Genomic DNA, 16474 nt, shown 5'->3' with positions numbered 1-16474 from the left:
TCAACCCAAAACTATATTAAACTTGACCCAGTTAAACTCAGCCTATAAATTAAGGCTGGGTACCAATAGCCAAAACATAAAATTGCCCGAACTGATCGGCTTTAAGTTTTCTATAACCAAAACTTTCCATTACAGATTAAAAAGGCCTAAATATACCCGTCCCGAATGTTTTGTGATGGGTGTTCCCCATAGTAGCAAGTTTTAGAAATGATTTCCTGATAAATCACTCCATCTTTACTCACTTTAATTTGTTTAGAAAGTTTTGAAATTCCATCAGCAGCATACAATCAAACACAATTTGTCATCATCCGCACATATAACATTACACAGAAAGATAAGTATACCAACAGAGCACACACATTTTATCTTCAATCGAGTTTGGCATCATCGACCGGTAATGCTTTATTATTATTGAGATCAGTATCAATAGCATTGTGCTCTCCTGCAACCTACAATGAACATTATCCAATTAGAACCTGTGAAATGAAAAATGAAGATCATATGTAAATTAGGATGCATTTTATCAGGTTGTGTATTGAGTTGAATGGGTAAAAAAAAAAAAAGACTCAAGTAAAGGAGAAAAGAGTTAACCGCAGTGAAATGTCCAGTGAACCAACCCTAAATCATTTTACATTATCCAATTAGAACTTGAAGATTAAATGTAAATGCTTGATGAATGACCTTAGAACAGATTATCAAAAAGAAAACTTGTTTGACCGGTTTACATATAAACAAACGGGTGGTCGATTTGAGTCGGATTGCTTGCTACTGGACAGTTAAATGCATTTTAGATTACAGAAATCCTTATATAAAGCAATCCCACCTGGTTTGGGAGATTCAATGGCCTATGTTCAAAGCAAGAGGTGTATATATAGCTAACGAATTATGATGCAAAGGTGGTTTTACTTGAGTTGTTGAAAGAAATAAAAAGCAAGTAAGTGTATATATAGCTAACGAATTATGATGCAATAGCTAGGTTTTCTCAATCAATGTTAACATGTAGCTTGATTCTTCTTGTTTCCTCCTTACTCTATTCAAAGCAAGTCTTTTATCAAAATAGATAAATAAATCATCTACTACCACCGTCCAGTAACCAGGGGCGGAACCATAATGTAACGAGCCGTAGCATGGGCTACGGCTCAACCCCGTATTCGTAGTGTTTTCTTTTGTTTTATACAAAGGATAGTCCAAAAAAATACGGTGATACCTTTAACCAAAAAATATGATACTTGATATTATTAAAATCCCATTTTTATAAGGCCAAACATTTTACAACCCAAAAACTTATAGAATAATTAAGCCCGAATGATAAAATAAGCCCAAATTAATAATAATAGAATTGAAAGTAGGCTCTAAATATAATTGATAAAGTTAGCCCAAGACCCAAAACAATATTATAATTGAATAAGTGATCTTGTCTGTCATATGGTGGAAACCGGAACACGTAGTTCTTGTCCTTTGGTTTATTGGGTAGTGAATCTAGCTTTGATTTTACCGGTTGCAATCGCAACCGTTGAAAGTTGTTTTGCTAAATTGAATGGACCCGGAATATTTGAAAAATGCTATTGTTTGTAAGGTCGAAAAAGAAACTTTTGATGAAGTAAAAGACGAGATGTGATGAAACGATTTCAAGCTATAAAAAAGAAGAGGATAAATCTTTTAGATATTTGTTTTACTTTATTTATTATCGTTTTTTTATGGTTGTATGATTGCACGGTAAAAAAAAAAATCAGGATACCCATGGGCTAGCTCCGCCACTACCAGTAACAGGGTTGATAAGTTAACCCTAGAATTGAGATTATGGATAGATCTTCCAATCAAATCAAAGTATAATGATAATCTTACATTTGTACTGGTGGTGGTGGTCTTAGGTTTATAGGGACAGGCTGGGGGCGCGCGCTCCGGTTTCCGGTACTCCCAACCCAAAATCCTGTATACTCTTCCCTGAATACATTCATACATAGAATCAATTATACTGAAATTAAAAGTCAATTCAAACCCAATAACAGCATGAGGAGAGGAATAATATCATACATACATACATACCATGATGATGTCGAAGAGGAGCGGCAATAGGTTTACGATCGGGACAAGGAACAGCGGCAACAAACAAGCTATGCACACCTGCATCAACACCAACGCTTTAATTCAACAAAAACATATCACCCACTTAACTCAAGGAACACAGTTACCATCGTCGTGGATCCTCTAGGTCGGTACTATCTACGCGTTTCCAATTATTTGGGTTGGGGAACAAAACAACCTTTATTATGCTTTTAATCTATAGGCACCTTATTTACAGATATCCTATATCTTATTTTCATGCTTTTAATCTATAGCCCCTTATTTATACATATCCTATATCTTATTTTCACACCCACTATCATATATGGGCCGTATAACATTATACGGTCCGTATAGAATGTTTTTGAATAGGAAAATGGGTAGGAAATGTTTTTTTGATTTTACTATATACGGCCCGTATATAGTTATACGAGCCGTATACATGTGTATACGATTTGTAAAACGTATACGGCTCAATGGATTTATTTTGTGAGGTTTTTAATGTTACCAAATATATACGGGCCGTATAACTTTATACGGCCCGTATACAAAGATGTTTTTTCAAGTATCATGTTTTTTCCAGTAAAAACACAATCATTCTAGGGTTTCTAAACTCTTCATCACCTTTAACAATGTCGATAAACGTTGATCGGAACACGCCGCTTAAATCGGAGCACAAGTAGAGTAATGTTACCGATCAGTACGTTGATGGAAACCTTAGCGATCGCAGAGATCTTCGTGTTGGTTATTTATCGATTCTGCTAGTTATCGGCGGGGATGGGTACAAAAACCACCAAGGGTGATAATGGATTGGTTACAGAAACCACTAGCAGAAGAACCCGACACGTCTTCTATGATGATCCGAAACATTCCGAATAACTAGCAGAAGAACCCGACACAAACAAGTTCTCCACAGTTTGTTATTCAGATCTCTATTCGGTCATCTTTCCAAACTACAACACACGATAACTTTAAACTTTATATTGTGTGATTTGACCAGAAAAGGATTGGAGATGATTTCTACTTTTAATAAGCTATCACAGTTGTCAAATTCGTTGCGTGCATTCATATTGTTTAGACAACAACAGACAATAAACGGATTGTTGGACTTCTTGTTCCAAATGCACGCCTCAATTCATCTTTTTTACTCTTTTCTTTGATTTCAACAAATCTTTTCCTTTTCCTTCAATTTTGAGAACATTCTCCCTAACATGAAGACGTGTCGGGTTCTTCTACTAGTGGTATTTTAATGAAGTATTGAAGATTGAATGTGCAAACCACAACCGTTTTGTGACTATGGGAAATACAAGTTTTCTTTTTGAGCTTGATGGATGTCCGTTATCTCAGTTGAGGCGTGCATTGTTTAAATCTGAATCAGTTGGTATGTGTTCGTATCAGCGTTGTTTATCACCCTGTGTGAGCATTGGAACAAGAAGTCCAACAATCCGTGCAGTCATATTTGTTGAGACAACAACAGATAATGAACGGATTGTTGGAGTTCTTGTTCCAAATGCAGTTGTAGTACCGGGACCACTGGACCAGACACATGTCACATAGTTTGTCAGTGAACAAAAGGATATGAATGACAACTTGAGGGGTCTAGCCCTAGCTTGTTTGTCATGACAAAAGATATAGATGTAGGAATATAACTAGATGTTACGTGTGTCAGCCTTTAAAAAAGCACCATGAAAAGATATAAAGGGCACAAGGCATCTTTTCTTTTGCATCGTATAGGCCTATAAGATGAAGGTGTAGTTTCATTAAACCAAGAACAAAGCCTATTTCAAAACACATGTAGATGAAGTCAAATGTGATCAAACTTGGACATCAGACGTAAATCTTGAAGCAAATATGTGGTTCCCAAATGGTTACAGAAACCACTAGCAGAAGAACCCGACACGTCTTCTATCTAGTCTAAAACTTGAAAATGGATATGATCGTGTCAAGATCTTTGTCTATCATGTCATCGACCAACTGCTCGAAATCTCTTTCGTTTCTTATGTTAGGGAGAATGTTCTCGAAATTGAAGGAAAAGGAAAAATGGTTGCTGATGTTTGAGAATTAAAACGAATGTATGTGACAAAACAAGGATCGTTCTAATAGATTAAAGATATTAAATAGTTTTCAAATTCATTGCGGGTTGGTTTTGGGAAGAAAAGAAGGGGTTTACGGTGTTTTGGTAGGTTGAAAGAGGTGAATGGTCTTGAAAGATTTGTTGAAATCAAAGAAAAGAGTAACTAGCAGAAGACGTGTCGGGTTCTTCTGATAGTTATTCGGAATGTTTCGAATCATCACATAAGACGTGTCGGGTTTGTATTTCCCATAGCCACCGTTTCCGTAGTGAAAAACGGTTTGCACATTCAATCTTCATTGCTTCATTAAAATTAACAACCTGATTCAGATTATCTTTCGTAGTGTTTGTTTGACAACCTGATTCAGATTTAAACAATGCACGCTTCATTTAATCTTTTTTACTTATTTATTCGATTTCAACAAATCTTTTCAACAATCAGTAAGCAAATACACAACCTGATTCAGATCTCTATTTGGTCATCTTTCCAAACTACAACACACGATAAAACTATATTCTATTAAACAATGTATAATTGGCGTTATACTTATTTCCACAAAAATAATTTATACGTCACAAACATTAGTGATTTATTTCTTTGGAAAAAATTGCGTGTGTTATCCAAAGATATTGAACACAAAATAATAAAATACATTGGAAATTAAATCATAAGTGTCAGACACTTTTGAAATTTAAACGGAAGCATAGACGATATGTAGACATCAAATATCAAAGTGCTTTTATCTTCAACACTTTATAATCTGACCGAAATCTTCTCAACGATATTGTCCCATGGCATGTCTTGAGGTACTCCCCCAATAAGACTCCGTGCACTTGTAAGTACAAGTTCCCCATTTCATCTTGAAACTTTACACTTGGACAATTATGCTCAAAACAACACCCAGTTGTTATAAAGACTACATTTAAGTAGTAAACTTGAACAATTAAATTTGTTCACAACAACGCCAAGTTGTTTTTCACCAAATAACATCCATGAGACTGTTACTTTGTTCACCATATGCTACTTCTAGCAAGAGTAGCGAACCATTTGAATGATCAATGTTATGCAAAACTTTGTTTTAAAAATCATTCAAAACAGTTTCTTAGTTTTGCAATATACAATATTAATAATATCAATTAAGGTTATGAAAACATAGATCAAAACCCAAAATATCAAATGGTTTTATATTGTTTAGTCTTACTACGCATGTACTAAACATTTTCTAATATGCATGTTAGAAAACAATGTTATAACGAGCACATTATAGAATCAAACGTTTACATAAAATGCTTTCCAAGGATGAAGTGTAACACCCCAATCGCGTAACACGCTATGGAAATATCGGGGAGTCACGTTACAAATTGCTCACAACAACGGTACTAAATTGTTTCATTATTGTTAACATTGTTTTACAACACATAGAATACATACAATTGTCTTTTGTTTAAAGAAGTCTAAGGCCCAGATGCAATCCTACGCGTTGCATGCTTGAATAATCAAAAACATGAAACATATGTGAAAATGAGAGTCAGCAATAAAGCTGGCGAGTACATAGGTTTTGTTAGCCAAATAAATGGCAAAAAGTTTAGTATTGCAATACTTTGACAACTACGAGAGTTATCAATTGAAAATGAAATCTTGAAGCCAAAGAATGGCAGAAGGTTTAGTATTGCAATACATTATCTTGATTGTGAAAACTTGTGACAAAGAATTTTGTATATGGTAATATGATTATTAATAGGTAAATGTTTTTTTTTGGGTAAAGGGTTACCCCGGTAAAATTTTATAATAAAAATCAATAAGTACAAAGGTGTGCCTGATATAGCACACACAGCTAGCCTTGGCATACCAAGACTAGGAAAACCAGAAACAGACACAACCAGCAAAACATCACGACCAGTTAAAGAGAAAACACAACCCAAAACACGACCACACCAACTAAAAACTAACTAGACGCACTCCATTGGAACTGCCTTAGCCCGGGTCCTCATCCAGTGCCGTTGACGGGATCTGCCACTTCTTCAGAACTTTGTTGTGATCCACATGCCCTTGGTACTTGAAACCCATCAACCGAAGCCAAACTGAATTTCTAATCTTCTCGGTCTGAAAATTGTACTTTGTAATCTCATTGAAATGGTCATAAAACTTGTGAGTGTGCTATTAGAAATCCAATGAAGGATTAATAATAACAATATTGAAATCTGCCATAACTTGTGTGAGTATTATTAAAATCAAGTCAATGATTTATAATAATACTTTGGATATCCTTCTAAGAATCTAACATATGAAGATATGGAAGGTTCTACAAGGATTTGGATACTTGAACATTGAATCAACTGAACACATAAATCCTAAAGTGATTCGGATAACGCTACAAGAGTAATACAATAAGAACACTTATATATAGGAAGTACCAGCGGCGTATCCACCATGTTCTTATGGTATTACACTGGTTTCGTTATCTAAATCACAACTAACCACATAAACACATAAATCGTCAACTCGTCAATAACTTGTAAACACGCATTAAAGTACAAAATGAATCCAAACAAGGACTTCAATGGTACTTTAAAGATCCCACGAGTAGCTAACTATGAAGATAGATAGATACTACAAGGATTTGGTTTGGTAAACAATCGGTAGTATATCAAGCTATACTTTGGCTTGGAAATAGCATATCAAACTATGCTTTGGTTTGGAAATAGCATATCAAACTATGCTTTGGTTTGGAAATAGCATATCAAACTACGCTTTGGATTAATAATAGCATATCAAACTATGCTTTGGTAAACAATGTCACATGAATAGCATATCAAACTATGCTTTGGTAAACAATATCACATGAATAACATATCAAACTGTGCTTTGGTAAACAGTATCACATTGGTAGCATATCAAACTATGCTTTGGTAGTATATCAAAATATACTTTGGTTTATGATTTGGTAGTAAATATCAAACTATACTTTGGTTTTAGTCACAAAAATCCTAAGTCCTAATAATGATTCGGGATAACGCCACGAAGGGTAATACAATAAGCACACTTATATATAGGAAGTACTAGCGGCGTATCCACCATGTCCTTATTGTATTACTCTAGTTTTGTTATCTAAATCACCAACAAATCTCTACACATAAACAATAACCATCGTCTTGTAAAGTACTTCTTAAAAATCTCACTATGAAAATAGAAAGATCAAAGTTTGTACTTCAAATATCCTATCAGAATCTAACTATGAAGATAGATAGATCCTATAAGGATTTGGATAATCGTCGAGTTTGCAAAATCGGAATAATACACATAAAAACACTTAGTAAACACATATATGCCATACATTTGAAAATACTCGGTTACACATATGAATCACCCCAAAACATTTGAAAAGTGTAAAAGAGGGGAACTATGTACTCACTTGGGATTGCAAAGTATCCTTGAATTAAGTGAAATATCAAGGCTCGGGGAAACAAGGAATCAAGTGACACCTAGTATCGAATCACTATTGTTAATAAATCGGGACCTAAATCAGAGAATCGGATAGAATGAGGTCTTGTAAACCAAATGAGTGTTGGAACACATATGAAATGTTTTACTAAACCTAACTTTCTTATTTGGAATGAAACCTAAGTGCTTTTGACCCGTTATGACTCGTTAAGGTAGTTTACGCTACTTTAACGTGTCATTTGCGTAAAAACGCGTTCGGATGGTCAAACTAGTCCTATGATAAGTCTTATATGCCTAACCTGTCACACCCCAACCGATGGCGGAAACATCGGGGCATGGCACTGAGCGAAATAGATTGTCCATGAGTATCCATAATAACTCTTCATTACCATATAATTAAACGTCATGTCCCATACCACAACATATCCAAATAAAAACAGCTATTACAAATAATTGTCTCAAAAACAGATACTGTTTCGATGACTCAGATTTAAGCATGACATAACTAGACCCCTAGCTTGATTCACCAAAGCACAGCAATTCCTAGCATCTTAAACACCTGCCATATACGTTAAAATAAAAGTCAATACACATAGTGTAAAGGTGAGCATACAAGTTTGATAATAATAATAACAGAGTTCGAAATCGTTTACGCATAACCAGCATGTAACATGTACAAAGTGAAGGCAAGTAGGTTATCGATAGAGAAATATGCACAGACGTGACTGTGAGTTGTAGAATGCGCAACACATATCCCCACTGGGACACGTGAAGTAAAGCCCTTAACAACCCTTGTCCACGACAGGTGCTGAGTCCAAACTATAGTACTATCGTTGCTAAGGTGTCAGGCAACAATCACTGTGTTAACATAACATACAAGCATTCATCGAATAACACGTCGCATGCAATAACGGTCAGCGTATAAATAGTATTTGCGTTGTGTGTAGATTGTGATTTAGAATAAGTATGTATGTAACACCCAAAAGTGCGTAAAGCAAAAAGGGTTCGAGTATACTCACAGATAGCGTTTAGCAAGTAGACACTGTCTTGGATTGAAGGGAGTGCTGAGGGATTAGCCTGAACAGTTAACGATAGTATAAGCAATAAGCGGTGCGTAAAACGGAGCAAAGTACCAAGTGTCGGATGGCAATCCGATCGGATGGCCAGTCGATCAGATGTCAATCCGTTCGGATGGTCATCCGATCGGATGGCCATTCGATTGGATTGACATCTGTTTGGTAAGGGTGTGTTTGTGTATGATGGCTTTGAAGTTTTCGTTGTAGCATTTTGAAAACAGAGAAGTATCTCTACCCTTCAGGTCGATCGGTCGAACGGTCATTTGATCGGATAGCGATCCGATTGGTAGGACACTTAGTGAGAACAAGTTCATAGCCGGATTGTCACTCGATCGGATTGTAATCCGATCGGTTGGTAATCCGTTAGTTACTGATGATCTTTGAAAAATATGAAAATGATTAAGTGTCAAAGTTCCAAACGTCACATGGTTGGATGGTCGTTCGATCGGATGGCTATCTGTCACACCCCGACCGCGTAAAACAACAAATCGCGGCGGAAACGTCGGGGAGTGGAGCGACATAATTATTGTTTCAACAACCATGGTAATTAAAGTTTTGTATTATTAAGATTAAAGTTTACATTGTCTTGGAATTCAAACAAAACACAACATAATTAACTGTCTTTTAAGTCACTAAGGCCCAAGTCCGCCTAAGTGAAGCACTAACATCATCACGCATTAACACCTGAAAAACATGTAAAAATAGGTACGTCATCATAAAAATGCCTGTAAGATACGTAGGTTTTGTTTATGCAGGATTCATGACTTGTAGTTGAAAGAAGTGTTTAACAAAAATGTAGTCATGAACCTTGTAAAATGTTTTCCTTTATAAAATCATATGAAAATCGATGTGAAAATCAAATGATGATAAAAGGATAACACATGGTTAAATGAATAACCAAGTAAAAGTGAATTTGTATAAAATATGTAATTTGTAAAACAATGTCATGTTCTTGTATAAATGTTTCATGTCTTGTCAAAGTGGTTTAGATAACGCAACAATGTATAATATAATAAAAGCACTTATATATAGGAAGTACCAGCGGCGCATCCACCATGCTTTTATCATATAACACATAGCCCCGTTACATAGGTCACTTATCAATAACCAACCAAAATGTCTTGTTTAATATCAAAATGTTTATGCGTAAAGCATGTTCAATGTAATGTGTAACATGTATCATGTATAACCAAATGAAATGCATAGCAAGTAGAAAGCATCTACTCAAACTATGTGATAATGTCAATGTGAATACAAATGTCATATATGGTGAATAACTAGTAATTACTCAACCCATAGGAAAATGTACAAAACAAAGTTTTTGAATAAACATAAGTTTAAATCAAATGTTATGTTTTGCAGAAAACAATGCTTTATGATTACAAACATTTATGCAGTAATGTTAATCGCATATATTCAAGCCTTGCGACTATGGCGACAAACCCTTAAATAAATTAAAGGTTTATCTAAATTATGTATATCGGATTCTGTCATTCCCAACTTCCAAACAAACCTAGGAAGTCGGAAACGGGATTTGTCAAGTCCTATGGTACCATTACATACTACCGAGCGGCGTGATCAATGTTAACGAATGTATTATTGTCCCGATTAAACATACCAAATGTCATACCAATGTAGCATGTGAAAACCATGTACTAGGTATGCTAAGTAAACACACCTAGTAGAAATGTTCATGTAAAACAATTGTGCTAGCATGCTCAGTAAACATACATAGCAGAAATGTCATGAAAAACAATGTGTCCATATGCTAAGTAAACATATGCAACAAATGTCTAAGAAATCAATGTGCTAGCATGCTTAACATACATAGCAAAACATAGTTGAAATCATGTACTATATGTCCACTAAGTGAAACTAGCATGTTTATGTCATAAAAGCATGAAAAGCACGAAAGTAACACGTATGTACATGTGTATCACCCCAAAGTATTTGAAAGCGGTAAAAGAGGGGAACTATGTACTCACTTGGGATTGCTTATTAGTCTTGAGAATAAGACCAAATAAAGCTCCAAGGATCACGAAATCAAACGACACCTAATATCGGTAACTATGTTAATAATCGGATCCTAAATCGGGAGATAGGATAGAATGATGTTCTATAAATCAAATGAGTATTTGAACTCACATGGTATGATTTAATAGAGCTAACATTCTGATTTAGAAGTCTACCTAAGTGCTTTTGACCTGTTTCGACCCATTATGGTAGTATAAGCTACTATAATGCGTCGTTTGCGTAAAACTATGTTCGGATGGTTAACTATGTGCTATGTCAAGTCTTACATGCCCAATTATGCTTAAACATGTTACTAAATCAGATTATATGTCAAAAACATGTTCCCATATGCAAAATACGGATTTATGCTTCAAAAGGTGTTGGTGCATATGTCTGTCGACTTCGTCTTGTATCGAGTCTTGTACTTAGAAATGAAGAGCTAGACACGTTGTACAAGAAAATAGGAGATGTGTGATGAATGTTGATTTCGCACGAAATGATTAGATCATTTCGTACGAAATAGCTATTGCTCATTTCGCACGAAATGACTCTTATCTATTTCGTGCGAAATACCTTTCCTATAAATACCTAGCTTGTGATCTCATTTGTAAGGTTGATGATTCCGGTACCGAAGTGCTGCCGACGTGTCATTTGATCTGTAACAGTGTTAAATCAATATACAAGACAATTAAAGAGTGAATCAAGCTGTTTCTAAGTCAATTCATTAGTTTCCGCCTCTTGAATTGATTAGAACTCTTCTGATAGACTCGTTTAGATCGTTTCTCGATCCCACAAGTGGTATCAGAGCTCAGGAGGGAGAGTTCTTACCAAATTCATCTTGATTTCTTCAAAATTCTAACTTCTACACCTTCTTTTTCAAAATTAACAAGATTTCACGGTCAAAATGGATTGAAGTTCACATATAACATGCGAAACACTGTTTTAATGAATCCTTGAAAGAATTGGACCCAAAATCGGCCTAAATTTTGATAAATTTGACAAAAACCATGTCCGTTTGAGTGACATCAGCAGCATTCCGCACGAAATAAACCATTTCGTGTGAAACTGTCATCCCATTTCGCACGGAATTGTCTTTGAGAAAGCCCATTTCGCACAGAATCATTTTCGTAGAATTCATTTCGTACGAAATCAATTCCTTGGACTTCATTTCGCACGAAATCAAGTGTTTGAACTTCATTTCGTATGAAATCAACATCCATATCGTACCAGAGGGCTATTTCGTTTGAAACTGGCATTTCGTGTGAAAGTGCATTTCGCTTGAAAATGCTATTTCGCACCAAAGTTGATTTTGTTTGAAAGAAGCCATTTCGCACCAAACTTCATTTCGTATAAAGAGTCATTTCATGTGTAAACTTACATATTGCTTGAATTTTGTGAATTTGTGTAACAGGTTACCTAAACATGGAAGATGAATTTTACAACGCATTTGCTACTACTCCAGCTGCTCCAATCTCTGCTGTCGAAACTATTGAAATTGAAAATGAAACGGGAACGTCTCAAAAGCCTCCAAAGCTTATGTACATCTAAGATTTTAAAGGGTGGCAAAACCGTTTTGAAAACTGGGTGCAAGCCTATAAGTTTGATGCATGGTGTTCATTGGAAGTGGATTATGTTAAACCAAAAAATGAACGTGGGCTTGAAAAAGCGTTTAGTGATTTTTCAGCTGCTGAAAAATTGAAATACACTAGTGAAAATGATTAGTCTTCTCCAACAATCCGTAAAAGAAGATATTTTTATGTTATTGCAACATGGAGGAACAACTAGATCAATTTGGTTGGCGTTGATTAACAAGTTTAAGGGAAGCGCTGATATGATAAAGAACAAACAAGCTTTACTAAAGAAATCATTTGATATGTTTGTAGCTTTTGAAGGTGAATCAACAAAAATGACTATCGATAGATATTGTCATCTTGTTCTGGAAATGGGAAGATTGGAAATAACAAAAACCGACGATGAATGGGTTGATAAGCTTGCGGATGCATTACCTCAGAATAAGTGGGGAACATACTTGTTAATTTTGAAACATATGAGAAAATCTGAAAGCATGAATCTGGCAAAATTCATTCAAAAGATTGGAGAACATGAATTGGATATTCAGAAAACCGCTATCATGAATAATCCAAATGCTCAACAAGATGTTAGTCTATACTACAGAGGGAACAAATTTGAGACTACTCCAAGTCCGAAAATTAAAACTGCTTTCAGTGCTGATAGTTCTTCTGGAACAAATTCTAGTACTGTAACTCAGAGTGGTGGATTTTCGTCATCATATTCAAGTTTTGATCCAAATTTCACAACACCAAGTCCTCAACGACACAATCCAACAAATCTGCAATGCAATGTTACATTGAATATTCAAAATGGTCAAAATCTTTCTCCAGAAATGGCCAAGCAACACATGGCATCACTTGTTACTATGTTAGAGTCGTATGAAAGCTTGGTTGCTGGAAGAATTGGAAATCCGATGCTCACCAAAGAGGTTTATGACCAGAATGATGCCGAGGAACTTGAGTTGATGGACATCAAGTGGTGTTTAGCTAGTGTTGTAAGAAGAGCAGAAAAATTTACACAAATCACCGGTATAGATGAATTCCGTGATGTTGCTAAATCTCCGTTAGGGTTTGACAAATCAATGGTTACGTGTTTTCGTTGCAGAGAAAAGGGACATTTTAAACGAGAGTGTACAAACAAAGAAGCAACTGGAAGACAAGAAAAAAAAGATTATTATCAAAAATCAATTTTTCATCAGATTGCTCAACAACCATCATCATCCCGTGCTATTGAGGATGGAAAGAAGAAAGCTTATCTTGTCAATCAAGATGATGAGAAAGTTGCAGAGGGATTTAGCTGGGATAAATATTGTCCAGATAAAGAATACTTAGAAAATTCAGCTTTTGTTGCTCAAATCCTGGAAAAAGATTCAGTCAAATCTAAGCTGAAAAGAACACCAATTTTTAGTGAATTAGGAATTGATGCAGACACCGATGACGAAGAAGAGTATATCAATAAAGCTAGAAAAGGTCTGGATACTTATAGTTTTAATTTGTTTTTTGCAGATAAAATCGAGATGTTAAAAGAGAAAAGAAATGCTCGGCTGAAGAAAAAATGGGAAGAACTAGAAGCAAAAAGAGTTGCTGAAGAAAAAGAAAAAATGGAAGCTGATAAAGAAAAAGTTGAAGAAGATTCGACAGAGAAGGTCGAAGATGAAGAGTGTGAGGTAAAAGTGGAATTTGATGAAGAACTGATGTCTGAAAAAGTAATTGAGAAAATTGTTGAAAAGATCGTTGAAGTTGAGAAGATTGTTGAAGTTACGAAACCTGTCCAAAATGTTTGGAATCTTGCAAATTTTTTGAAGAGAAAGACAAGAAAATTCGTGAACTTGAAGAATTGAAAGAAAAATTGTTGTCTGATGTGAAGTATGTGAAAGAGTCGTATGATGTGCTGAATAAGACAGTTGACAGTCTGAACAAGACAAATCTAGAAATGGGAGCTGCTCAGACGATGAAGAGTTCAACATTAATGACTAAGCAGAAGGTCATCAATGAGTATATTGAAGATTGTGCAAAGCTAAAGCAGGATTTGGAACTTGAAAAGATTGAAAGTGAAAGAATCAAGGGATTGTTGTTGAGTTATACAACTTGTGATTATTTGATTGATCGAGTGTATCCTACTGTTGCAGGTCTTGAAGCTTTTCAAGATAAAAAGACGGAAGAGGATACTGGTAAGAAACAAAGTGTCAAGTATAACAAGTGTCCGCCTCCAATCTATGAGAGTTATTCTCCTAGAAAGCCAAATGAGGAACGTTTAAATAAGGCTCTCAACATTGATGAGTTACCAGACAACATTGATGTCACATTCACAGCGTCTGACACTGATCATGAGTCTGAGTTGTTAAAGAAAGTGGTCGATCAAGTGTTGGATATGGATAAAGAGTCAAAATCGGAGTCTAAATCTGAAAGTTCGAATTCATCAGAAAAGAGTCTGAGTTCACAAGTCAAATGGGTTTATAATAAAGAGTTTCTGTTATCAAAATCTAATTTGAATGATGAATCAATTAAAGTGGCATACACTTTGAATGATTCTGACAAATTATTTTCTGATGAAGAATTTCCAATAAGAAGTGTCAAAACTGAAATGATCAAACAGGTTTTCAAGTTAACAGAAATTAATATTTCTGAAATAAAAGTTTTAAATCTTCTTGAAAAATCTAAAAATACACTTCAAGAGTTCAACAGAAATTGAAAAAGAAAAAAGGTTACAGTTCTGGTTCTGATTTTCAAAAGAAACCAAACCATAACAGTAATTTCAAAAAAAAGAAAGGATTAGGTTTCATTCCCCCAGAAAATCATAAAAATGAGAAAATTTATAAACCAAAAACTAAATTTGTTTCAGGAACAAGCTCAGTAGAAGAAGAAAAGAAACCATACTGGAGACAGACAAACAAAGAGTTTCTTGCTGAGAAGAAAAAGAATGTGGTGAGCAATTCTGAACGAAGAGTTGAAAGAAGAACCTGTTACAGATGCCAAGAAGTTGGACACATTGCATGGAACTATCCAAAGCCCAACAACTCAAAACAGGGAGTTTCTTCTAACCCAAAGATGAATGAAAAAAGGGTTAACAAAACAAAACAACCAGCAGAAAAGTTAAAACTGTTCAAAAATTCGACTTTTGAAATTGGTGATAGTTCGAAACATTTTTACAAAAGAAAAGTCAATTTAAACAAACAACAATGGGTTGTGAAAAGTTCAGAAAGTAGTTCTGACAATGAATCTGACTCGTCAAAGTCAGAGGAGTCATGTGTTGAGAAAAATAAGAAGATTTCCGTTCCAGAAATGAACGATGAAAACTTCCCACCACTGTCAAAAGAAAATTTGAAGTTGAAAGTGGGTAAAGTTGAAATTTCAGATCCATTCTTTGCTGGTAAGAAAGAACTTGATGCTGAAAAGGTGTTTAATAGAAAAGTTAAACATATTTTCAGAAAGATGGTTGACGGAAAAGTGAAGGGAGTGAAAGATTTTTACAAATCAAAAAGATGGTGGGATAGAGTTGAATCAAAATCACCCAAGGCTGGTCAGGCTTGGGTGACAGCCTTTTCTACTTAAAATCCTGACTTGCCGGAGCTCCCAAGTTGTTAATCGTGGAGCATGAATCGGCATCATTTTTATAAAAAATTGTTTGTGTGAAAATTCTAAAATTGTTAAAATTTGTCAATTATGGACTTGCCGGAACTTCCAAGTTGGTAATTGTGGAGTAGGAATCGGCATCTTTCTTGAGAATTGTTTTATCAAGGACATTAAGTTGTACTTGATTTAGCTTTCGTATAAACTGATTGAGAAAACAAAGTGATGAGTTTATCCCCTATCCTACAAGTTGGTAACAACAAAACTAATTTTTCCGGAAAAACCATTTTGATTAAAACAAACTTAAGTGTTTTGAAATCACAATGGGAAAATAGTTTGTTGTCAGGGGGAGTTCTGATTGTTTATGCCAAGTGGATGGCGAATTGAAGCAATTCACATCAAGTTGTCAATTTGTCTGTACAGTTTGCTTTCAAATTTTCCCAGAAAATCAAAATTGAAATATATTTTGATTTTAGGGGGAGTAAAAATTTTAGAAAAATTCAAAAATTTGAAAAATTCAAAAACATTAAAAATTCAAAATGAGTTTTGTTGTGAAAAAGGGAAAATGATAGTACATCCGCTAGATAGTTGCGGTACGCTAAAGAAATGCAAAGTCTTAAAGAATTAAGCAGTCTCGTTGATGATATGCCGATAGGTTTTTACACAT

General features: G+C 35.1%; 1 protein-coding gene across 1 annotated transcript; it reads right to left on the bottom strand.

Annotated features, from left to right (window-relative positions):
- Positions 1-211: 211 nt before the first annotated feature.
- LOC110908384 lies at positions 212-2324 on the bottom strand. Its single transcript, XM_022153317.2, has 4 exons — positions 2193-2324; positions 2047-2124; positions 1846-1944; positions 212-449 (listed from the first exon to the last, which is right to left on the bottom strand). The coding sequence occupies exons 1-4, from the start codon at positions 2193-2195 to the stop codon at positions 369-371; spliced, it is 261 nt and encodes an 86-aa protein (XP_022009009.1). The 5' UTR covers positions 2196-2324; the 3' UTR covers positions 212-368.
- Between the last annotated feature and the right edge of the window lie 14150 nt (positions 2325-16474).

This window comes from Helianthus annuus, chromosome 14, assembly GCF_002127325.2.
Source record: "Helianthus annuus cultivar XRQ/B chromosome 14, HanXRQr2.0-SUNRISE, whole genome shotgun sequence".
NCBI lineage: Eukaryota > Viridiplantae > Streptophyta > Magnoliopsida > Asterales > Asteraceae > Helianthus > Helianthus annuus.
The sequence above is the reverse complement of the archived record's forward strand: the minus strand, read 5'-3'. Positions and strand labels throughout refer to the sequence as shown.

Bases quoted from the DNA above. Each gene is read 5' to 3' on its own strand.
- LOC110908384 (XM_022153317.2), bottom strand. The intron at 1,945-2,046 runs GTATGTATGTAT...GAATGTATTCAG, and splicing joins TCCTCTTCGACATCATCATG to GGAAGAGTATACAGGATTTT. The intron at 450-1,845 runs GTAAGATTATCA...TGTTCATTGTAG, and splicing joins CCACCACCACCAGTACAAAT to GTTGCAGGAGAGCACAATGC.